The 25,997-nt window shown below is 41.0% G+C and overlaps 1 protein-coding gene across 3 annotated transcripts in view; it reads left to right on the top strand.

Moving 5' to 3' along the window:
* ATP8A1 (ATPase phospholipid transporting 8A1) overlaps positions 1 to 25,997 on the top strand; it is a 262,162-nt gene that overhangs the window by 138,294 nt on the left and 97,871 nt on the right. For all 3 annotated transcript variants that reach the window (XM_070068174.1, XM_070068172.1, XM_070068173.1), the window contains 3 exons: positions 383 to 522; positions 16,293 to 16,431; positions 18,249 to 18,313. In XM_070068174.1, coding sequence (XP_069924275.1) covers positions 383 to 522; positions 16,293 to 16,431; positions 18,249 to 18,313 — 344 coding nt within the window. The remainder of the gene's footprint in view (positions 1 to 382; positions 523 to 16,292; positions 16,432 to 18,248; positions 18,314 to 25,997) is intronic.

The raw sequence follows: 25,997 nt of genomic DNA, 5'->3' as shown, positions 1-25,997 counted from the left end.
GGCACTGGAGGTGTGCACATGAAGAACCGTGGGTCCCTGCGCTCCAGGAGCTTTAATGGAATCGAGGAGACCCACAATGAAAAGTGTGAAACACTGTTTGTCCCACACTTAAGTGTTTGAGCGTTTCTGCCTAAGGGATCCTGGAGGAGGGGAGGTTGAGGTAGCTTCAAAGCAGCGATCATGAGAGCCGAGTCTTAAAGGAGATGCAAGGCCAGCCGACAGAGAAGGGGGGTGGAGGAACGGTGACCAGCATGTGTCAGCATGTTGTCAGGATACAGTTAGTCTTTTCAAGATGATATTTTGTTCACCAAAACTGGACACTGCTGTCTTCTGCATCAGATCTTCTCTGGGGTGTTGGGGTGGGGGGTGTGCTCTTTTTCAGGGCTCAGAACTCTGTGTTTCGCTGTGGCCGAGATTTCGGAGAGCGACTTTCAGGAGTGGCGCACCGTGTACCAGCGAGCGTCTACCTCTGTGCAGAACAGACTGCTCAAGCTTGAAGAGAGCTACGAGCTCATTGAGAAGGTGCGTGGACTGCTCTCTCGATCCTACACAGTTTCATTTCCAGAAAGCGTCAGTCTTTACTTAAGGAACCAATGGAATAAAAACAACCAAGATATCTTGACATGTATTTACCTGTTGAATTTCATCTCATTGCCTGAGCGTTCAGAGATCTTAATGTGGGTTCAGAGTCTTTGGGATGAGACACTGCTTTGCATAGCTCTTCTCTCTTTTCACACTTTGGGAGCAAGGTCTGGCCAGTCTGGCCATGTTCTTGCCAGCATCTTCCGTGTGTTGCTTCAGTATCACTAAGGACGTGAAGCGAGCTCACAGCAGCACATGTGTGCCTGAGACTAACAAATATGAATAGCGTGTGATATAAAATAGCATCATAATGACACAGCTTGTGTGAATCAGTAGCCCATGATAAATGACAGGTAAGAGAGCAGGCCGGGCCGGCGCCACGGCTCACTAGGCTAATCCTCCGCCTTACGGCGCCGGCACACCAGGTTCTAGTCCCGGCCGGGGCACCGGATTCTGTCCCGGTTGCCCCTCTTCCAGGCCAGCTCTCTGCTGTGGCCAGGGAGTGCAGTGGAGGATGGCCCAAGTCTTTGGGCCCTGCACCCCATGGGAGACCAGGATAAGTACCTGGCTCCTGCCATCGGATCAGCGCAGTGCGCCGGCCGCAGTGGCCATTGGAGGTTGAACCAATGGCAAAAGGAAGACCTTTCTCTCTGTCTCTCTCTCTCACTGTCCACTCTGCCTGTCAAAACATAAAAAATAAAAAATAAAAAAAAAAAGAGCAGGCCGGTGCTTACCCCCAGCCACTCATTGTGCTAACCTCACACACTTCTATCATTCACTCACAACTAAAAATGTCTTCATTTTACAAATGAACTAGGCTATTCAGCCTGAAAGTGATGAGTACATGTGATGGATGTGGTATGCATAGCAAGAAGTCTTGCTTCCTTAAGAGTGGCAAATGGTTTTGTGTAGTCCTTAGTGTGTGCAGGTGCTGTTCCTACACAGCCTTTTCATCTGTTAACTTATGTGGAATCCTCGCCCCAGCCCTTTGTGACATTATTAGCCCTGTGTTACAGGTGAAGAAATCAAGGCAACAGAATGGTTAATAATTTGGCCATGATTATGCACTTCCTACAAAAGTGGACTGGAATTCTCACTCTCATGCAGTGTTTGTGCTCTGAAGCACCTAAATGTCTTCATTCTGTCCCTTAATTCTCCATTAAATAATGCTGCCATTACCTGCCTCCTTCATGTTTGCACAGCACAGAGTCAAACTAGCTTGTTATAGACGCAGATCACTTGGTCTTGCCTCCAGCTAAGTAATGGCTGACAATGGTTTTCCTTCTTCCTCTCTGTCAAGCAATGTTCTTCATGGTTCTTCCTGTTTTGACGGGTGGCAGCACTGCTGACACCTCCCAGACTGTTCCCTCTGCTCCACGTGCGCCCTCCCTGGTGTAACCCAGGATAATATCCTGTTCTCACTGCAGGTGGTTTTCTGTGTCACATACAGCTGCCATTTGTAACCCTAGATATTACTGTCGTGTCTCCTCAATAGATTCTAATCATGTTAGGGAACATGGTCTGTTTTCCATATTATATATTATCTATCACTTGTATTGTTTTATAAGCAGGAGATAGCCACATGGTTACAGATTATATAATCAGATAACTGTAGATATGTGGATATCAAGGTATTTCCCCTTATATTTGAACTTAATTTTTATCACATCTAAGAATACATGAAATCGTGCGTGCGGTATCTTCCAACATGACACATCCCACCTGCCAGGTTTACAGATGTGCACACAGCAAGGAGCTTGTTATCAGCTGACATACTGAATCTCTCTCTCTCTCTCTCTCTCTCTCTCTCTCTTGCTCGTGCACACTTTGTGTGTTCTAACACATTTATAAATGACTATGTTTTGGGGGTATTATGTGGTGAAATAAAGTAATCTGAAGCTGTAAGCATAATGTCTTTCAAGATTTCCAACCAAAGCACTAATTTTTAATTAATACTGATTTTTAATTTTATTATTCTTCTAACAGTTTTTATATTCTTTCTTTGTTTAGAGATTTTTTTTATCGCTTCTCGGCCTTTTGGCTAAGATCAAGTGGAGATGATTCTTTTTCTCCTTTAATATACAGCTTGAGCAAAATATTGATGCTGATCAGATAGAATTAATATAGAGGGACAAACATTTTTGAAAATGGATTCTGAACATACTGTATCCACTTGAAACAAAGTAGAGAAAATTCTGGATGTTTAGTGTGTATAGATAGCATTGTTACTCTGAGTGTCCTAGAGTTTATAGATTTTCTATAATTAACAGCTTTATATTTTTGTTTTTTGATATCTTTAAAAAAAACCTTGTGAATTCTAGCTTTTAACTGAAATACAAGTTCAGCCTTTTGTCAGCAGATGGCGATCATGAGTTACATTGAAATTTAAGTTGCCTAGGGAAATCAATTAAAAATGTATGTATTTTTTTAAGTGTACAAATGCAGAAATCTCTGTTATGACTGCCTCTTGAATTAAACACATGAGAAAGGAAAGCCATGTTCTCTAACCTCTGTTGAAAAATCTAAACGCAGAAAGGGGGAAAAGTTGGGTCCCTTATTCAATCAGTCTATTCCTAATAAGCACTGGTTTTCTTTTGTTTCTTTTTGTACTTTATTTTTTATTTAAAAGACAGAGTGACAGAGAGAAACTAATCTCCCATCCAATGGTTCAGGCCGCAATGCTCATGGTGGTGAGGGCTTGGCCAGGCTGAAGCTGGAAGACCGGAACTCAATCCAGGTCTCCTGCATGGGTGGCAGGAACCCAAGTGCTTGAGCCATCACCTGCGGTCTCCCAGGGTGTGCAGAACCAGGACTTGACCGTAGGCAGTCCAATGTGGGATGCAGGTGTCCTGAGCCGTGTCTTAGCTGCTCTGTCAAACACCTGTCTCAGGACTGGGTTTCTGTGTTCATCCCTACTCCCAAAACCAGAGTTTCATTCAATGATTCATTTAAGTAACTTTCTCTACATGGTTAGTATTATCAGGGGTGCACAAGCAGATGAGGAAGACCAGCCCACGGCCCTCTGGGTGCAGGGTCTGAATAGATTGTTAGGTGAAGAAATCGGGTGGAGCCAGGGGAGTGACCCACACACTTGGTGCTAACTTTTGAAATGGGCCTCAAAAGATGAATTCACCAAGGTGGAATATAGCAGAAGTGTTTTGAGAGAAACAGAATAGACTGACACAGCAGTCTCTGTGCCTGAGCGATTGCTCAGCCAGTGCTTCTGCCAAGTCCGATCCTTCGAGGAGCCGGCGTTTTTATATCTCCAAAGCCCGGGTGATAGCACTTAATTCCTTGTCTGAGCGTCTATGGTAAAAATCAGCTGGAGTCAGTGTTCAGCAGAAGCTGCGGTTGACTGCTTTACGGCTACCCCAGTGAGGCAGATTTCAACTGATCGGACCGCAGAAGCTGCTGTGTGCTGCCCTGACTTTAAATTTCATTGCCACGGTCGTAGGGTTCATCTGTTTTGGCTTCTTTCTCCACTACTGTCACTGAGCCTGTTTTTTTATGTGATTGAAGTCTATTTTTATGTAGGCCATAATACTGGACTTAGAACATGACAGTGAATTTTTTCAATGGAGTGTGGTTTTCAAATCTTTTCTTTTTAAAGCAGACAAAGCTGATTTTTCAAACAAAACATTGCTTGACTCATGATATACATAACGTAGAAGCAAAACTGCCCTGGTTACAGTGCTGGTGCAGACAGGAGCCCCTAACTGGCTCTCTCTTGGCCCCCACTTTGCCCTCATGGTGGTCTGTGAGGGGCTCTTCACGGCTCCACCAAGCACAGACTGGAAGCTGTATATTACCACATCTATGTGTGAACTTTTTGTAAAATGTGCTTCTCAAAAGATCAGAGCATCATTGTGCTCATGTACTAGCTGTGTCTGAGCACACTGGACCTGGCGACACCAAATGCCATTGACATACTGATGGTAGTGTTACAATAAAGACTCTAAAATGTGAAAGATTTATAGAACTTTTCCTGGAAACACAAATATTTTTAATATGTTACAAAATAAGTGAAGACTTTACAATACAGCTAAGATTGGGCTTTTAAACCCTGCTCACTCGCTCTCTGATCACTCCAATGTTTGGCTCAAATTAGCAGTAATTCCATTTTTTAAATTCAGTTAAAGCTTTACCCCTTTGGACATGATAACTCCTGGTATAAGCTGGAAAAAACATCCTATAGTCCAAGAACATCCAGGAAGATACATACGATTCTCCTTTGGCTCAGTGCTTTGTTGCTTTTCTTCCCAGCACACCTGAGCACAAGGATGCACTACCTTCAGCTTCCCCAGGGACCCTAAAGGAGGAAAGACCTGGGAGGTTTGCAGAAGGCCTCTGGATGTTGTTTTCCCTATGGGCAATTACTATTAGGGGAAGCATTTGGGCCTTTGGAATCCAACTATAAACTAGAGTCATCTCTGCTATAAAACTGTACCCTTTATGCTCTGGCACATTTATATGGTGAACTTTTGAGGATATTTTAAAATTAATTCTAATTATATGAGTTACATCAAGGATCAACCACTGATTCATCTTTTTAACAATCTGTTACTAAATATGGACCAAAAGGTGACATAGAAGACCTGGCTTGTTCAGGAACCAGAAACTTCAGGTAGATAGACTGCAGAAGGAACCATTGAACCATGCCGAATCCATCAGTTGTCCTGACCCACTTTGAGAAGAATTGCAGCTTCAGTCTGGGTCTTGTGGATGGTGCACCTGCTGGTCTTTGTTCATCACCTCTTGAGAGAGTTTACAGTTGTCTCATTTCTTGAGATGACAATCTTGACCTGTTTGTTTTGTCTTCCTTGACCTTTTTATTTTAAATGACAACATATTTGGATTCGTAATTTTAGGTTATGAAACTACTTATAATGTTAGTCTACATTTTTTTAAATTAGAGTTTTAAAATAAAACAATTGCATGTATTTGCAGTTGCTCAGGAAGAATTACCAACGACTGAGTAATTATGAAGCTTTATGTGTCATTCTAAAATTTCTCATCTTTGATCTGTCGCTTTAATTTTATTCCAACATATTTCTAAGGCACATAAATTATTTTTGCTTCATATTCTCCTGTGCTGCTGGATTCCTTTGAAAATGAATAGAACAGAGGTCTCTGATGTTACTTTCTTAGTTATTTTATAATTAAACCATTGGTTAAACTATGATGATGTGCCTTGGTGGGAAACACAGTCTTTTGAAAATTTTGTCTATCTATTTGCTTCAATAGAAAAATCCAATTATATCTTTAGCAGTGCATAGATTACCTACTAATAGCTTCTGTGTTACAAAAGCAAATCGTTTATCTAGAGCATTATAGAAAATAGTACAAGATCCAATATCTGTCTAGATTGAGCATTGATTAAAGCAATATTTCTCTGGTGATGAAATTGTTCTTTTGTTATGAAGCATGGATTGAGAAATATGGTTTTAAAAAATTGAAAATGTATCAAACTCTTATCTGTCTTTTTCAAAAAACAGATTAAAGGTTGGGGACCATTTCTGAGTTTAACAGTAAAATCAGAACACTGTGATGTTAGCATCATCTAATCTAGCTCTCCTTTGATGAGATAGCAATGTTGTGTGATTAATGTATATACTACACTGGCTTAAAACTTCATGAGAGGAGAAATTGTGTGTGTTATGTTCATCACTGTCTCAAGTGTTTGGCTTATTGGTAATCATTTCATAAATAGTTGATGAATGAATGAGTTATTCTATTAAATCATTCATTTTTTTAAATTGATTTATTTACTTGAGAGGCAGATTTAGAGACAGAGAGGGGTCTTTCATCTGCTGGTTCACTCCCCAAATGGCCACAACAGCTGGAGCTGGGCTGATCTGAAGCCAGGAGCCAGAAGCTTCTTCCAGGTCTCCTATATGGATGCAGGGGCCCAAGCACTGGAGCCATTTTCTACTGCTATCCCAGGTCATCAGCAGAGAGCTGGATCAGAAATGGAGCAACCATGTCTCAAACCCGTGCCCAGATGAGATGCCGTAGCGCCAGCGCAATCATTTATTCAGAAGCTGGAGCTTCATAAGCACTTGCTTAAGAAAAGCCTGCCCCGGTAATGAATATACTTCATGCTTTCCATGCAGCAAACATATTGATGTCAAATCTGTTGTCACTTAAGATTAATTTAAGGCCAGCACCGGCTCAATAGTCTAATCCTCTACCTGCAGCGCCAGCACACCGGGTTCTAGTCCTGGTCGGGGCGCCAGAATCTGTCCCGGTCGCTCCTCTTCCGGTCCAGCTCTCTGCTGTGGCCCGGGAGCAGTGGAGAATGGCCCAAGTGCTTGGGCCCTGCACCCGCATGGGAGACAAGGAGAAGCACCTGGCTCCTGGCTTTGGATCAGCACAGTGCGCTGGCCGTAGCGGCCATTGTGGCTTGAACCAACGGCAAAGGAAGACCTTTCTCTCTGTCTCTCTCTCTCACTGTCCACTCTGCCTGTCAAAAAAAAAAAAAAAAAAAAGATTAATTTAAGGATATGTGAAAAACAGAGCTAATAATTTTACAAAACGCATTGTTTAGAAGGTTAGACTCATTCATTTAAAAAGCCTGTGTTCAAGTTGGTTATATGTAAATAGGAGAAGGACATAGATGGAAAGACTGAACAGTTGCTGTCTGAGCCAGGCTGCATGACAGAGCTGTTCTAGGTGCAGAGCAGGGGAGAGGGACAGAAGAATCTGTTTTTGCTTCGGTGAGGGAAGGTAGGCAATAACCTGAAAACCAAAGCTGTCATTCCAGACAGGGTTTAGTGCCCTGGGCACTGAGTTACACACTAAAGACAGTGAAGACATGATGGTTTTTTTTACATTACTTCCTTTACTGCTCCCCAAAATATAGTGGACATTTCTGAGATGTTAGAAGTCGACCTTGGTGTGGTGTAGTGCAGACCAACCATTCCACTCAATGTGACTAAAAACAACAGGTTAGCGCCTTTGCACCGTGTGGTAACTAATGGTTTTCAGATTCCCAGAGAAATATAAAACTTAATAGAAAACAGGACTTTTCTTGAGCATGTCTGACTGCCAAGTTCACAGTAACTTCTGTATTAGAATGGAACGCTTTTTCAGATAAAACTACCGAATCTATTCTTAGTAGCTGCAAATATCACTTTCATTTGTCTAAAAACTAGATGAAAATTTACATGATGTACTGGTGATTTCGTGGTTTAAAATTCCAGTAGTTTCCTGTTTAACTGTTTGCTTAAGAGCATTTGCACTTGGCTCATCTATTAATAAAATCTGCCACTTTTTCTGCATTTACTAAACCCTGAGTCTTCTACTGATTGCCTTGATTAGTTCATGGGCCTTTAAAATGGGGTGCACAGGATGATCCACTGGGGTAAGCAAGAAAATCTTAGAACTTCTGTTTATCCCATCCTTCCTATAGCTTCTGGTTTTGCATTTTATAATGTATGTAATTTATTGTTAACAGACTAAATAGGTCATACAAAAATATAGCTATGCCATACGTAGGTACTCAACTTTTTTTCCTAATTTACTACTCAAAAGATGTTTGGGACTACTGATCTAATTTCACCCACAGAACAGCCCTGTTACGTCAACGTGGTTAAGCTTATCTTGCTGTTGAGGAAACTGATTCTTAGGTAAGGTAAGTTACTTTGCTGAAGGGTGCATATCCGGTGGTTGGCAGGGCAGGGATTCAAATCCCAGTTCTGTCTTAGTTCCAAATCCTATGTTAATAATCCATATGTTGTGCTGCTGACTTGGTTTAGAAGTAGGCGGCAATGTGTGTAGAATATTGCAGACTTGAAACATAAAATGTAATCAAGTGCGGAGTTGCATAATCACTAGATCAGCATTTGGAATGGGGAGAGCATTGACGTGTGTGGGGCTTGTCAACTTAGTAAATGAGGCAGCCTCTGTGTGCCCTTTGAGAGGCACTTTGTATTCCTTAAAAAGAGGGTGAGAAACTGTTTTTCATTATTTTCTCAATGCATCTTCAGGATCTTCTTATTTAGAATACTGAAGAATCTCGTTGGTCTGTAATCACATGCTCCTGTTTCTGGCATGAGAAATTCCTTCTTCAAAGCTCTTTGTGGTAGACTTTCCACATTGAGTATTGCTGTCTCCTGACTCAGATAAGATGGATGTGTTATTTTTGCAAGTTACACCCAATCGCATCTCAAATCCTGATTCCTTTCAGCTGGGTGTGTGAATTCTGGCCTTATTTGCCAAGCTCTTGGCTTTGTGATTTTCAAATGTGATTTCTACAGTTCGAAAAGCACTAAGTTAAAAACCTGTTTCTCGGCCTTGGAAAAATTAACCAGTTGCGTAATTTCTCCACAGACAGGCAAATGAGTCATCCAAATGGTTTAATGCTCTTAGTACTATAGTCCAGATCAAAATGAAAGAAAGGCGGCGTCCTTCTGTTAAATAAAACCACATCATTGTGTGCTTAAAGACGTTGAGAAGAAACAGCATGAGTGTGAATGCTGCCCAGTGGGATGGAGGAGAGAGGACCTCAGCTGTCTTTGAGAACTAGCACTGTGGAATGAGAATCCCATGGCACAAACCCCAGCTTTGACCATACGTGAAGCCAAAGAAGAGGATGACTGCTGTGGCCTCTTAACTAGTCTTGTATCCACCGTTCTTCCTGCCCATCTCCAGTTGTTCCCTGGTGACCTTGCTGGACTATAAATCTGATCTTCCCCTCCCCCCTGTTGAAAATCCTTCACCAGATTTTTTTTTTTTAAGATTTATTTATTTGAAAGACAGAGTTACAGAGGTAGAGACAGAGAGAGAGAGGTCTTCCATCCATTGGTTCACTCCCCAGATGGCTGCAACGGCCGGAGCTGCGCTGATCCAAAGCCAGGAGCCAAGCACTTCTTTAGGTCTTCCACATGGATGCAGGGGCCCAAGCACTTGGGCCATCTTCTACTGTTTTACCAGGCCATAGCAGAGAGCTGGATGGGAAGAGGAACAGCCAGGACTAGAACCGGCGCCCATATGGGATGCTGGTGCTTCAGGCCAGGGCATTAACCTGCTGTGCCACAGTGCTGGCCCCATACCAGATGTTCTTTGTTCCTCCTACACTCAGCATAACACACAGACCCTTCTGCTTCATTCCCAGCCTCACATTCCCCATCACCACACCTCACCTCACCTCACTTGGGATTTCCATATTGAATAAATGGCAATTTCTCTAACATATCCTTTTTCATGCCTCTGTCTTTGCACAGGTGACTGTCCTTTCTCTCATTTCTTTCCTTTTCTTTCTTTTTTTTTTTTCTTTCTCTTGAAAGGCAATCAGGGAGGGATCTCCCATCTGCTAGTTAAGTCTGCAAATGCCTACAACAGCCAGGGCTGGGTCAGGCAGAAGTGAGAAACTGGGACCTTAATCCTGGTCTCCCATGTGGATGACAGGAACCCAGTTACTTGGGCCATCTCTTACCCCCAAGGGTGTATGTTGGCAGGGAGTTGGAACTGGGAGCAGAACTAGGTCTTGAACCCAGGCATTCCAATGTAGGATGCAGGTATTCCAAACATCATCCTACTGGCTGTGCTAATTGCTTGTGATTTCTTCTGTTTGATATTGTCTCCTCTTTTATTCCCTCCACCTCTCGTGATTGTGTGGCTAAATCTTAAATTCATTAAGATTCAAGGCCAACTTTTAACTCATGTTGGATAGGTTTTTTTGAGCCATCAGATGAAGATACGTCTTTCCTATGTTTTTCCTTTGAGTCTATATGAAAGTACACCTATAGTGTATCATGTACAGTAACTCACATAACATTTTAAAGGTAGGGTATAATGATGTAATTATCAGCTCTATCTCACTCTGATGATAATCCTGTGTCATACTAAATAGGCTTTCTTTGTAATTTGGGATTACAAGAAGAATAAAGAGAATAAATGCAGAAGGGCGGGAGTCAGACAAAGAATTATCCAGAGCAACCAATCAGGGTGGATCCAGGTGCATAGATGGGATGCTCACAGGGATTCTTCAGCAGGGGTCTGCAGGCAGCCCAAGGGCAAAATCCACCCACTACGTATTTTTGTAAATAAAGTTTTATTGGAACAAGGCCACTTCCATTTGTTTGCCTATTTTCTCTGTTTTCAAGTTCTAACAACAAAATCGAGTACTTGGCCCCGAGAATTATGACACTCAAACCTTAAAATATCTACCATTTGTCCTTTTGCAGAAAAAGGTTGCCAACCCTGTTCTAGATCAGCAGTACTCAAACCAGCAGCATTGTAAACACTGCACATTTCCAAGCTCCCCTTAATACCTATCCAGTGAGACACTGTGAGTGAGAGGCCCTACAGGTGTCTGGTGGTGCTGGAGTTGCAAAGCACCACTCTAGATTCCTGAGCCTTTCTTCGTTGCTTGGGCTTGAAGAGAGTCAGAGTCAAAGATGAGGAGGTGCAGTTGGTAACAAGACAGGAGGACATCCAAAGGAAGGGTCTCTCATTCCTACTGAGAGGCACATCCCATTCAGGAAGGAACCCACTATTGTAGCCCTGAATTCTTGCCCAGAATTGCCTACTCAGTGTGTATTTGTGAATGAATTAATGAAAAGTAGGCATGCATGTGTACTTGTAAAGGAGCTAATCCCAAAATGTGAATCTGAGGCCTGCAAGGAGGAAGAGGGAATTAAGTACACTTGGTGGGGTGGCTCAGGACTGAGGCTGAGACCCACTCGTGGAAACAAAGTACTCATGTTATTAAAGATTTAAGAACAAGGGCAAGCATTGTGGTGCCCAAATCCCATTTCAGGGTACCTGGGATGAGTCCCAGCTCTGCACCCAATCCAGCTTCCTGCTAATGCACATGGGCGGTAGCAGATGGTGGCCCAAGTACATGGGTCCCTGCCACCCACGAAGAAGACCCAGATGGAGTTCCTGTCTCCTGGTTTCAGCCTGCTCCAACCCTGGCTGTTACAAGCATTTGGAGACGAAACCAATGGATGAAAGAGCTCTCCTTTTCTTCCTGTTATTCTGCTTTTCAAGTAAATAAATGTTAAAAAAGAAAACAACTAAAGAACAGAGACAAATGATTTGTGTAAAATTCTCACTTTTATTTCATCTCAGTTTTACGTCCCATTCGCTCCTGTTGGGTCTGCATTGATTCTTGGTGTTTTGTTCTTGCCATCATAGCTCAGCCTGCTCAGGAAATGTTAGATGGTTTTTCACCTTCCTAATCATATCTTACGTCATATTGAAGTAAGATCTACTAAATATTCCTAGTCTTTTGTCATATTTACACCAGTGGTAAAATCTTGCTTTATCAATATTGTTTCTTTATTTGTCTTAAGGAAACCCCTACCAAGTAGTCCTTATTGTAATCTTAAGCCTAAATTGATATCACTAAGATTATTATACTTACTTGGGAACATAACACAAATTTTTAAAAAGGTACCATCTAAACACAAAATTTTGCTAATATAGAAATAGGTTGTGCTAAGATTTATTATTTAGTAAAATAAACATGTACTGGAAAAAAAACACAATACCCAGATCTGCCATAATACATTTTACCTGGCCCTACATGAAATTTTTAAGTACTTTTATGTGAAACATCTTATCTTCACTGGAGTTGAAATTTTATGTTTATATGCCTTTTTTAAACTTCTGCATTCCCTGAAAACATCTGAAAGAGAAAATTAGCTTTTTGTGGGCTTTTCTAAGTGAATAAATATTATTTCATGATTTTTCAGTGATAACTAATATTATGTCAAAGAATCATCAACCTAAAACCTTTATAACTTTTGGCATGATGACATTTTGAAAGTAAAATTAGTCATTGGATTTTTTCAGTTCTGCAAATACCATGGGAATTTTATCACGTTTCAGCGCTTGCTGAATATGTAATTCCCATAGTGCCCATTAGAGGCCATCTGTGTAAGGTAATACATATTTGGGATGAAATTGATTACAGCCTACTCACTCTTGGGTTAGCATCGGGAAAAGCACGCATAGTTCAAATCTTTTTTTCTAATGACCATTCTGTAGCTGAAGATATTAATTTCCAAAGGCAGAACAACCAATCAGTCAAGATCCTAATCTTACAATAAATGACACCAGGGCAAGAGGAAAGGAGTCTGCAGAGCCTTCCACTAACATTAGGAAGTTCTCAGGGAGCGCTGAGGATAAAGGGAAAGTTAACAGCTTGTGGAGTGCAATGTTTCCTTAATAGACATCAAAGTGGACCCATCGCAGTTTTCCTAGATATCCAGAAATGTTTTATTACCCTTTTTTAAAGATTTATTTGAAAGAGTTACAAGAGAGAGAGGGAGAGGGAGGGAGAGAGAGATCTTCCATCTGCTGATTAATTCCCCAAATGTCTGCAACAGCGGGGCTGCACTAGACTAAAACCAGGAGCCTGGAACTCCATCCAGGTCTCCCACATGGGTGGCAGGGACCCAAGGACTTGGGCCATCTTCCATTGCTTTTATTCAGCAGGAAGCTGGATCAGAAGTGGTGCAGCCAAGACTGGAACCAACGCTCATATAGGATGCTGGGATCACACAGGCAGAGGCTTAACCTACTTGCCACAATGCCAGCATCCTAGAAATTCCTGTTAGCATAGCTACCAACACACTTCATGTTAACCTATTTATAACTTTTCTCAGCATACCTTCCTGGCACTACAGTCTTTGGTCTTTGGCAAGAACACTTTAAAAAGTTCTAGGAACATGGTATTAAAACATTTCTTTTAGTGCAAGCAACTTGAAATTCATGCATAGTTTTTCTCATGATACACATTTTTTCAGGAGATTTCTTGAAGACCTCTAGTAGAATAATTTAAAAATTTCGCACAGAATAAACTTAACTTTTAGTACCATTTTCCTCGAACTTTTTGAAGAACCCACATGTTATTTTTGGCTGGTTTGTTAAATGTTTTCCCTTTAATCTACATAAAAACAGATGTTTTCCTTCTTTCACATATGATTTAAATGTGATCTCCTCAGTAAGGTCATTTTACTTTTATAGGTATGTGTGTGGGAATGTACATTCTACTTTCTGAGATTATTTTTATCCTTAAAGCCAGAAAGTATACAGGCATATTTGCGTGTATATTTCTAACATTATAGCTCTCACATTATCTAGTTACCCAGTGTTTTGTGAAACATATTACCAAAAAAATTTTTTTGCTTAGAAAAATTTGATAATTTATATTATTGAACTATCTCCATGATCATTAAAAACCCTTATGATGCCTTCTGTAAAATATTTTTAATTTGAACACAGCTACATCCTGATGGGATATAAACCAGAATGGCTTAACTGGAAGTGACCTAAAAGTAATTGAAAGAATTAATAGAATCATGGTCTAAACATGGAAATACAGCATTTTTTAATGCTGGCATCATTGATGCTGAATTATTCTTCCTTTTCTTTCCTGATGAAAATTATTCATGAGATTACGAAAGATTTCAAATCTGCTTCCCATTAAAGGTAATAAAGTATACTGTCTTCTTAAAGAAGGAAAGTCGCCTTCCTGTTTTGTGTTTTGCATACTAAGGAGTCATGCATTAAGTGTACCTCATCTCTGTCCACATTATTTGGAAGATGCTGAAAACGATCTAAATTGCAGTAAATATTTTCTAACACTTGGATTTTTCTTTTGTTTTGCTTGTCATTTGCCCACATAAGAAACAAACTGATTGCTGACTCCTAATAATATAGAAATATAAAAATGAACAAGACATACATCCTGTTTTTGAGCAGTCCTACCATTCTTCCATTGAAACAGCTAATCTCAATATAATAAGATGTGTAAAGATGAGCAAAGTTCTATCAAAGCACAGTGAAGGGGAAAACCTGTTCTAAGAAGTAAAGGAAACCTTTAAAAGGAATACCTTTTGAGTTTGGCTTCATGGGGTGAGCCAGGTTTCATTAGGCAAGGCAGTGGGAGAATGTGTGGGTGTATCTATTTATAGACATACATACTTCTATAAATGCCTGCAAACTCTATGCATATGCATGCCCGATATGTGCCTGTTGTTGCAGAGAATATTGACTGGCTGATTTCATTCTCAATCCCATCCCCCTTTTGCCTGGATGCCTCCACTGTGGAGGCTGAGAAAGCTAAATACTAATAGTTAGGGATAGCCATGTAATACAGTCTGGACAGTTACCATTTATGGAAATATGCTGAGGGCCTTGGGACACATTTGCTTTTCAAAGAAGAGATAGACACAGTTGATATTACGTCCTGATTCTTGATTTCTGCATAGTTGTCATAACATACTGGTGACATCCACTTTAAGATATTGAGAAAGATCTGAGGAATGAGTTGAATATGGTTGCGTCACCATTCTAATGTCCATAGCTGCCTACTTCACTACTACTTTTCTCTGAAGGGAGGAGAGAACTTCCACTTTGCTTATGGTTCTTTCTGAACACTGATGGAGATCGTGGACTCAGAAGGCTTCCATAGGCTTAGCAGTTCATGTCAAGAGCCTTGGGTGATCACTGATGTCATACATAAGAGTGTTAACTGTTAAATTAACAACAGGAGTCGCTGTGCACTTATTCCCCATACAGGACTATATTATATTTGTACTATAAGAGTTGGCCGGTGCCACGGCTCAATAGGCTAATCCTCCGCCTGCAGCACCGGCACACCAGGTTCTAGTCCAGGTCAGGGTGCCAGATTCTATCCCGGTTGCCCCTCTTCCAGTCCAGCTCTCTGCTGTGGCCCGGGAGTGCAGTGGAGGATGGCCCAATTCCTTGGGCCCTGCACCCGCATGGGAGACCAGAAGAAGCACCTGTCTCCTGGCTTCAGATCAGCACGGTGCACCGGCCGCAGCAGCCATTGGGGGTGAACCAACGGAAAAGGAAGACCTTTGTCTGTCTGTCTCTCTCTCACTGTCCACTCTGCCTGTCCAAAAAAAAAAAAAAAAAAAAAAGTTAATTGTTAAAGTTGTTCTCAACCAATTTTTTATAATTTGTGTGTAATGGACAGTACAAATTGTTGAAATCTTTACTTAGTATAGAGTTGGTCTTCTGTATATAAAGTTAATTAAAAATGAATCTTAATGAAGAATGGGATGGGAGAGGGAGGAGGAGGTGAGATGAGAGTGGGGGTGAGACAGTGGGCATGGAGGGGAAGAACCACCATGTTCCTAAAGTTGTAATTAGGAAATTTGTATTCATTAAATAAAAGGTTTCTTAAAAAATTAGGGAACAGTGTGGGAAACTGGAGCTGCTGTTTCTTACAGAGACTGATGCTGCCTCTTGGTGTACTGCTTTCTCCTTCACTATTTCTAATTCTATCGTGTGTGCATTTCCTGACACTGTGTTACACTACAATTTAATAATAGTAGCCTGTAGCCTTACTTTTTTCCAAATAGGTCAGCAAGATTGCTGTTTCACTGTGGTAATCTTCTATGGATTCTTCTTGATTTGTTTTTAGCAGCTGCCTACTCCTTTTTAACTGAGTTTTCTTGCTGCCTCCTCCCCACCCCAACAATGTGTAGTTTTTAGAATCAGTTACATTTTTCAGAGAGGAGTGATGGCTGAAAGCCTCAGGAAATCTCAGTGTCCTGCAAAAAGAACTGGATGAAGTTGAAGATCCCTAAGAGAGAAATCTCTGGGATTAGGTCCATTAATTATCATTTAATCTCTTGATTTTAACACAGACATGTACTTCCATTTTTTGTTCTTCAAGAATCTGAACTTGTTTTTTTATTAAAGCTTTTACTACTCATTTTCTCCAGAATCTTCAGCTACTTGGAGCTACGGCCATTGAGGATAAATTGCAAGATCAAGTGCCTGAAACCATAGAAACCCTAATGAAAGCAGACATCAAAATTTGGATCCTTACAGGGGACAAGCAAGAAACTGCCATTAACATTGGTAAATCACTTAACTTATATCTTGGTACTTCTTAACAATTTGATATATTTTAGAAGATAAGTTTGAGACATATCAAGACTTGAAAGATTTGATATTTCAAGATTTTGGATTTCTACTAATGAGCATTTTAGGCTAATGTGTTTACTTATGGCCCCAAAACTCCTCTGACATTTCAGTGATTTTATATACAGTCGCAACTTAGCTCTTGCAACCACTAAATGCCCTCTCTCACCCTGCATCTGCTGACAGCCTTCCTCCCTCCCTCCCTCCATCAGGGACACATGCAGATAGCTTTTGCACAACTGATTGTGCAAATCCGGAGTTTGGACTCGTGGCAGGCTTGTGTACTCCACTTGTTCTTATGACCAAAGGTTATTTCTGAGAAAGGAAGGAAGAAGTTGCCAATTCACACTCATTCTACAGATGAGTAAATTTTGGGGGAACAGATTGTATCAGCTTGGGCCATCATAACAGAATACCACAGACTGGGTGGCTTCAACAACTTTTATTTTCTCATAGCTCTGGAAATCCAGGTCTAAGACCAAGGTGCCTGTAGGGTTAATTTCTGGTAAGGCCTCTTGCTGGCTTGCACACAGCCACCTCCTGACCCTGTCCTCCCCCCGCCTTTCCACCCAGCATGGGCGTTCCTGGTGTTTTCCTGTTCTTAGAAGGACACCAGTCCTCTTGCCTAAGTCCTTGGCCTAGTCCTTTTGGGCTTCTATAATAAAATACCATAAACTAAGTGGCTTAGAAACAGCAGAAGCTTACATCTCACAGTTCTGGAAGCTGTGAAGTCCAAGGTCAAAACACCAGCAAATTTAGTGTCTGATGAAGCAGGGAGACCAGTGAGGAGGCTGTGGCATTAATCTAGGGAAAATGTTGGGTGGAGACAGGAAGAAGTGGTTCAGTACTCCATGTGTTTTCAAAGTAGAACCAACAAAATGGACTGATAGATTAGACGTAGGGTGTCCAAGGAAGACAGGAATCACTGTGCCTCAGAGGCAGGAGAGAGTTGCCTTTACCAGAGAGAAGCCCGAAGAGATAGTGTGGTTTCTAGGGGAAAGGTCAGGGACCTGATTCCTTCGTGTGCTAAGTTTGGGATGCCTGCTGTATACCTGAGTGTCTGATGTTCAGTAGGCCCTTGGATAAGAGTCAGGAGTCTGGGAGAGAGGTCTGAGTGAGAGATACAAGTTTCAGAATGGTCAACATTTAGATGTTTGAAACCGTGAGCTGGAATGAGACCTCAGTGGGAGTGAGTGTAGATGGTATCTTGAATGGGATCGTATTGTTTCTTTAGTGAGAGCTGCCTGGCTATGCTCAGCTACAGCAAGCAGGTACAGAACAGTCAAAGGTAGGTTCAACAGGGAGTGCTTTTGCCCTGCTGCAGATACAACAAAGCAAGAAGGGCAGGAAAGGGGAGGACGCCATCGCTGTCCAGGCCAAGGAAATGTGGTGTCAGTGGATTCAAGGCCAGGCAGTCTATCCACCTGCAGCCTCCTCTGGGAGCAAAGGTGCACCAGCTTTTGCCCTTCACGCTGGTCGTTAGGAAGGGTGTTCACAGCCATTCAGAGCTCAGGTCATTGGGAATTCTTCCCCCCAGCACTCCCCACACTTGTGTATCAAGACGGCCTTCACAGGCCAGATGTTGTCCTTGTTTCATATCCCTCCAGTCTCAAGGAAGAGCATTTCCTTTTTAACGCCTATAAACCTGGAAAACAGCTGACTGCCAATATTCTGATGGTAGCAGTACTTTAGTGTCATTGCCTCTTCTCTGTGGAAAAATTGTATCAATAGATTTACTGTATGTTTGGACACAGGACACTCCTGCAAACTTCTGAAGAAGAACATGGGAATGATTGTTATAAATGAAGGCTCATTGGATGTAAGTAAAATAATGATCTTTAAAAATTCTTTTAATAAGTTAATCATCTTGTATTTTATTATGTATTCATATAGCTATGAAAATATTTTATCTTCCTGAAGCTGAAGGGCTCCTTATCACTATTGTTCTGCTTTAACACAAAGTACTCTGCTCTGAACCACATTAATGTACATTTATTCAAGCTTTGTGTCTATGACAGATGGAAACAAATTCTAAATGATTAACTTAATTTTGGGGAGGTGGCAAAGGTTGCTTTATGAAAGCACTGTGTCCAGGCATTGCTGAATGACTGTAGCTTATTCACAGCTGACCGTTTTGAAGGTTGAACAATTTATTTTTAAGATTGATTTTGAAAGAGTTACAGAGAGGGAGAGAAGAGAGAGAGATCTTCCATTCCCTAACTCACTCCCCAGATGGCTGCAACAGCTAGGGATGGTCTAAGCCAAAGCCAGAGCTCTATCCAGGTCTCCCATGTTGAGTAGCAGGGGCCCAAACAGTTGGACCATCCTCTGCTGCTTCTCCCAAGCCATTAGCACGGAGCTGGATAGGAAGTGGAAGAGCTAGGATATGAACAAGTGCCCATATGGGATGCAGCTCCATGTTGAGCCCATTATATCTGCTTTTTATATAAAGCAGATATAATATATTTTATGTATTATATTTATATATAATATATTTTTATATAAGCAGATATATATTATATTTGTTATATATATATATATATATATATGTATGTTGCTTCTTTAAAAATATGGTTGTGGTATTAGGCCTAACAATTAATTAAACAGGTTAAGACACCTGTATCACCCAATTTATCTGAGTCTGATTGCCAGCTCTGGCTCCTGACTCCAGCATCCTACTAACTGTGGACCCCGAGAGGCAGCAGGTGATGGCTCAAGGACACTGACATGTCCACATGGGAGACCTGGATTGAGATTCTCAGCTCTCAGCTTCTTTCAGCCTGGCCCCCATCTCACCTGTTGTGGAAATCTGGGGTGTGAACTGACAGATGAAAGCTCGCTGTCTATCTCTCTCTGCCTCTCAGATAGAGATAGGTGATACATGATCTAGGATAGGTAGACAGATAGGTGATACATGATCTAGGATAGGTAGATAGGTGATACATGATCTAGGATAAGTAGATAGGTGATACATGATCTAGGATAGGTAGGTAGGTAGATGATATATGATTGAGGATAGGTAGGTAGATAGGGAAACTGATTGAACAACACAAAATAATCATTCCTGATAGGAAATACTTTTCTTTTAATGTCCTAACTTTGAAGATGAAATCTAAATTCCTAGGGTGTATTTTTCATGGCTCTGATCACTTAGTGTTCTATGTTGGAAGAGGGGAAAGACTGGTTAGGAATCCAGTGTAAACAGAAGTTAAGAAAATAGCATGTAGGTCAGATGAACTGTAAATATTTTAGAGGTGACTGTTTGTAATTTAAGGTGGAAGACAGAACAGGGGAGGTGATTATACAACTGCTTGAAATAGTCACTGTGACGCAGAGCAGAGAAAACCTGGCAATTTGGGGTGTTGGTGACGCTGAGAGACCAGACGTGTAGATGGGCTGGTGTGGAGGTGAATGATGAGGCATTTGTTTAGGAGTCAGCTGTGGAGGAGAAAGTGCAGTTAAGAAGCATTCAACTTCAGATTTTTAGATTGGACTAATGATTTTATAAATATTCATCCTTCAAACGATTCTTAAGGCTCTTTTCCCTTTCTTGGGAAATCTTTGAGCTGCCTGTAGCCTCACAAATATAATACCAGGGTGAGTCAAAGCATTGGCAGAAAGAAATTGAATTAAATGGAAACCCATGTTTTTGCTGTAAGACCCCTCATAGATGATTTTGTAATCATAGGGGTTGTTTACACCTTTCTTTATTACGGGGGTGCTTTCTGTGAACCACAAACCAAAAGAACCCCAGCCGTGGTGGGAAGTTTTACCTTCATAGTCATTCATCAGCCCCTCTGCTAAGCACCGAGAACCCACCATAAACTAGAAACCAGGGGTCTGCAGCATAACTCACTGTGGCCTCCATTCTCCACTGCTCCCTCCTATTAATGTTGGGTTATTACATCCAAGTTGTTCTAGGGAAAAAATTATGACTAAGTGCTGCACTCTAAAAACTCACAGATAATAAGGGAAGTAAAATGTGTATAAACAGTACAAAAACCAAAAGCAGTAGGGGAAAGCAGACATGTAGTAAGGTAGGTAGTTTGCTGTGAAGGCATTGTGACTTTTAGGACAGCATAAAGTAAGTGCCATTTAGCTAAGTGGAGGGAGGGAGCATACAAGTGGAAAAAGCTATTGCAAGTAATTTTCAAATTCCAGGCATATTCAGTGCATAAAAAAAGGAAATGAAACTTGAACATAAGAAGGTTTTTTCAGTATTGTCTGCATGAATATAATAACATATAAAATTTAAGTTATGAAAAAGGAGAAGAACCAATGGTAGAATCTAAATATCCTTCTATTCTATCTGAACTACCTGTTCTACACCCCTAGAGATGGCCACTAGTTCTAGTTCCTGTGTTTCCATCCAGAGCTGTTCTGCCTTTCAGAGGGGTTGGTGTATCTTTGTTGACATAAACAAATCATTGCATATTATATACACTGCTTACTTTGTTTTTCTCACTTAATACAGCTTAGCAATTGTTCTGTAAATGTATATACATATTGACCTAATTTTTTTCTAATGGTGGCGCAGTGTTTATCAGTTACCTATAGTGAAAGTATCGAGTTAAAACCAAAAATCTAATCTAGGGGGAAGGCTGGGCCAGATTTGAGAATGTGCTTCCAAAGCAAGAGGAACACATTCAAAGGCACTGGGCTTTAAGAGGTAGAATGTGAGGGCACTGTTGTGCATAGGCAGGTTTAGAAGGGTGGGTAGGCAAGGGATGGAATAAAAAAGTAAAAAGAAGTGAGTGTGAATGAAATCCAGACTTGTGCCCCGTGGTCCTGGAAATGAGCCATCCAGGGTGGGTCTAGCGCATCGCTACGGTTACTCACGGTGTTCTGAACACCACCCTCCCTGATGGTGTTTGTGCCTCTGTCGGTAGCATGAGTTAAACGTGGTGCAAGGTTTTTCTTCCACTTGGATGAAGTCAAGCATAGGACCTGTGATGCTGACACTGCATCAAGAGGAGCTTGTGACGTGCATCCATTTCATCTCAACTTAGGCTTTCACCTTGTAGCGTGCGGTAGCATTGTTCCTTTTCTTTTATTCTATTCAATCATTTTTTCCAGTTCCTGAATAAGCAAGTTCTTGAAGAGCTTATCAAGCAGTGCAAGGAATAATCTCAGGAAAAATAAGAGGAATGAAATACCAAAAATATGCAGTGTACTGTGTCAGTGTATTGTTTAGTACAGTGGTATTTATTTTCATTTTAGTGTTCCTAAGGTAGTAACTCAAAATTAGTAAGCACCTCAAAGGTTTCCTTTGTACTGGAGCAAACATGAATAAGAGTTCCAAGTGAATACTCGGTTTTAGTGAAAACAGAGACTGTGTCCCCATGTTCCAGCTTACCATTCTCTCCCCGTGCCCAGCGAAACACCTAGCACATAGTAAGTACCACAATATTTGTGATTTTACACTAAGGGCTTATGTTTTAAAAGAAAATACATCGGCTTTAAATTTGATGGTAAACAGTCATATCTGAGATGTATAAAAAAGGTTGTTGGGACAGACAATTTGTCCTAATGATTAGGATACCCTTAGCCCACCCCAGAGTGCCTGGATTCCAGCTCTGCCTCCTGATTCCAGCTTCCTGCCAGCAGCAGCAGGGATGGCCCAAGTAGTTGGGCTCCTACTGACCTCTACATGTAGAATACCTGGACTGACATCAGGAGCACTGGTGAGTGAACCAGCAGAGAGAGAGAGAAGGCAAGCTCTTACTCTCCCCTTCCCCTGTGCCCCCTCTCTGCCTCTCAAATAGTTTTTTAATTTTTTTTAAATTTTCACCATGCTTGAGGTAAGTCAGCTTGAGCATGTCCCGAATTGCACATCTCTTCCCTCTCTTATTCCCACTCTTATATTTTACAGTGATCATTTTTCAGTTAAGTTTCAGCACTTAAGAAGAATTGTGTATTGATTACAGTATTCAAGCTGACTTACCTCAAACGGTAGAGTTAGAAACATACCAGGGGATTCAAATTCAATCCCATCGAGGTGGCATGTACCAATCCCATCTCACTAGTCCCAGTGATCAATTTCTGTTCACAATTGATCGTAATGATAGGACTAAGAACCAAAGGGATCACATAAACAAGAATAGTGTCTGCAAATACTAGCTGATAGAAGCAAAAAGGGAGAGAATGATCCAACATGGGAAGTGAGATACACAGCAGACCCATAGAATGGCAAATGTCCTAAAAGCACTCTGGCCTCATAATCAGCCCTTAAGGCATGTGGATCTGGCTGAAATGCCCATGAGAGTATTTCAGGCATGGAAAGCCAAACACTCTGGGGGGGGAAAAAAAAAAACCTAAATGAAAGATCTCCACGAGTGAGATCCCAGTGGAAAGAATGGGTCATCAAAGAAGGAGGTACCTTTCTCTGAAGGGAGGAGAGAACTTCCACTTTGACCATGGCCTTGTCTAAATATGATCAGAGTCAGTGAACTCAGGGGGCTTCCATAGCCTTGGCAGCTCATGACAAGAGCCTAGGGAGACTACTGATGCCATAGACAGGAGTGTCAATTTGTTAAGTCAACAACAGGAGTCACTGTGCACTTACTCCCCATGTAGGATCTTTGTCCTTAGTGTGCTGTACATTGAGATTTAATGCTATAACTAGTACTCAAACAGTATTTTTCACTTTATGTTTCTGTGTGGGAGCAAACTGTTGAAATCTTTACTTAATGTATGCTCAACTGATCTTCTGTATATAAAGAGAATCGAAAATGAATCTTGATGTGAATGGAAGGGGAGAGGGAGTGGATAAGGGGAGGGTTGCGGGTGGGAGGGACGTTATGGGGGGAAGCCATTGTAATCCATATTCTGTACTTTGGAAATTTATATTCATTAAATAAAAATTTTAAAGAAAATTTTCACCATGCAAATATGGATTAAGGGTCAAAGGGATCACATAAATGAAACCAAGTCTCTGCTAATACTAACTGATAGAATTTTTAAAAGGAGAGAACAATCCAACATGGGAAGTGGGGCAGACTCACAGAATGACAAACAACCCTAAACAGCACTCTGTCCTCAGAATCAGCCCTTACGGCATTGGGATCTGTCTGAAAAGCCCATGAGAGCATTTCAGGCTGGGAAAGCCAAGACACTGTGGCAAAAAATGACCTACATGAAAGATCTCTGTGAATGAGATCCCAGTGGAAAGAAGGGGCCATCAAAGAAGGAGGTACCTTTCTCTGGAGGGAGGAGAGAACTTCCACTTTGCTTATGGCCCTGTCTAAATAATGTTAGAGTTTGTGAACTCAAGAGGCTTCCCTAGCCTTGGCAACTCGTGACAAGAGCCTCGAGTAATCAGTGATGTCATAAATAAAAGTGTCAATTGTTAAATCAACAACAGGAGTCACTGTGCATTTGCTCCTCATGTAGGTCCTCTGTCCTTAATGAGTTGTACTGTGAGAATTAATGGTAAAACTAGTACTCAAACAGTATTTTATACTTCGTGTATCTGTGTGGGTGCAAACTGTTGAAATCTTTACTTAATATAGAGTTGATCTTCTGTATATAAAGATAATTAAAAATGAATCTTAATGAAGACTGAGATGGGAGAGGGAATAGGAGGTGGGAAGGAAGTGGAGGTAGCAGTGTGGGTATGGGGAGAAGAATGGCTATAATCCAAAAGCTATATGTATGAAATGTGTATTTATTAAATAAAGCTTCCAAAAATAAATTTAAAAAAATTAAAAAGTAGTTAAAAATCTCCTTGACCATTTGAGTGACAGGGTGGTGTAGAAGATCACAGGCAAACATGGTGCTGAAAGGAGGAACACTAATTTGTCCAGCTCCGGATGGCCAAGCATCCTAGCACTGCTGTTTAGGGATTGTTTTTCTCCCAGGGAGTTAAGTGGTGACTTTACAAGGCTGGTTGTTTAGGGTCAGACCCACTGGGGTGTGCTCATTTGTTTCTCAGCAGGAAAAGGAAACATCACTTTGCATAGCTCCTTCCGATCTGGATCGTCTGTCATAAAATCCAGGGCTAGCATGTCAGGCAAATCATGAGATGTTCTAGCATGCCTGTGGGTAAATCATTATTTATTGTTTCATTGAGGTGGAAAAGAAAAGTATCCTATCAGTGTTCAAATTCTACTGAAAGGTATTAAGAATATATTGGATTATCATTCCAGCAACACATTTGCATAATAAACTTTGGAACAAAATGTCTTAGGAAATAAATTGTGTTTTGTCAAGCAGCGGTTTTAATGAGTGTACTCTGGTTTCTCTGTAAAATATCACAGTGGTTAAAAGCGCAGTTCTACTCCTCTCAACTGTAGTATCCTCAGCAAATTATGAGAGTACTTCAGAAAGTTTGTGGAAGAATGAAATTAAAGTATAAGTTTATTTTGAAATCCATGTTTATGAGTAGTCTTCAGAAAAAGGTCATAGAAAATGTGTGTTATGAAAAACTATGGATGATTTCAAAATTTCTTTGCACCAAAATGAGCATCTTTTAATTCCATTTTTCACATATTTTTAAAAGTGTACTCACGAAGTCAACATTTCTGAGCCACAGCTTTACTGCCTGTAAAATAAGAACGTTACCTTTGACTATAGAGTTGGGATGGCTAGCACAGCATATGTGAAAAGCAAATATTGTGACATTTTCTAGAAAGAAGATTTCAGTAGTCTGCAGGTTGTTTTGCATTATTACTTGTGATATAAAAGATTTTTCATCTTTCAATTTTTTTCTAAGTTTCTAAATTATAACTAACATGTTATCATATATGTCCAGCTGAGACATATTACTATGAAATAAATGTTCAGATTTTCCACCAAACTGTTGTTCCTAATATTGTTAAATGCCATATTTTTTTCTCATGTTGACTTTTTATAAAGTACCTATTTGAGGCTCTTAAAATATCAAGAAAATCATTTCTCTGGGTGAGCAGGGCAGTAGAAACCTTTGTCTTCCCATCATCTCAGTCATCACCCAAAAAATACCATTAAGATTTTTCATCTTCGCTTTTCAAATTTCAGTATGATTGTCCTCAAAAATATTATTCTTCAGCATTTCTAACAATTTGTAAAGAAACACATGAAACCAGACTCCGATTGAAAATACACAGGAACAGAATGGGACCCTTGCTCTCCTGAGCCAAGGTGGAACAGGTGTTCTGCCTCTTCATTCCCAATGCCTTTCACAGCCAGGGCAGCCTCTCTGCTAAGCAGAGCTGGGTGTTCTCACCCAGTTACCTGCCAGGCTCTTGTCAGTGTCAACAGGAAAGTCTCTTCAGGTGTAGGGCTGCAAAGGTGTGATGCTGTTATGGGAATATGTGTCCCAGTTTTCATATTCCAAGTTCTTGCCTTCACAGAGATAAGAATTCAAAGCAGAGGCATAAGTAGGGTGCACAAATTAGAGCAGGATTTATTGGTTTATTTAAAATGAGAGGGTGAATATACATTCACATATGCGTGTGGGCCACCCACACTGAGCAATACCCATCGTGAGTAGGCCAGAGGTTGCCTGTGAGGAGAGAGTATGG

This window comes from Oryctolagus cuniculus, chromosome 2, assembly GCF_964237555.1.
Source record: "Oryctolagus cuniculus chromosome 2, mOryCun1.1, whole genome shotgun sequence".
Classification (NCBI taxonomy): Eukaryota; Metazoa; Chordata; class Mammalia; order Lagomorpha; family Leporidae; genus Oryctolagus; species Oryctolagus cuniculus.
Note: the sequence above shows the minus strand (reverse complement) of the source record. Positions and strands in the feature narration are given on the sequence as shown.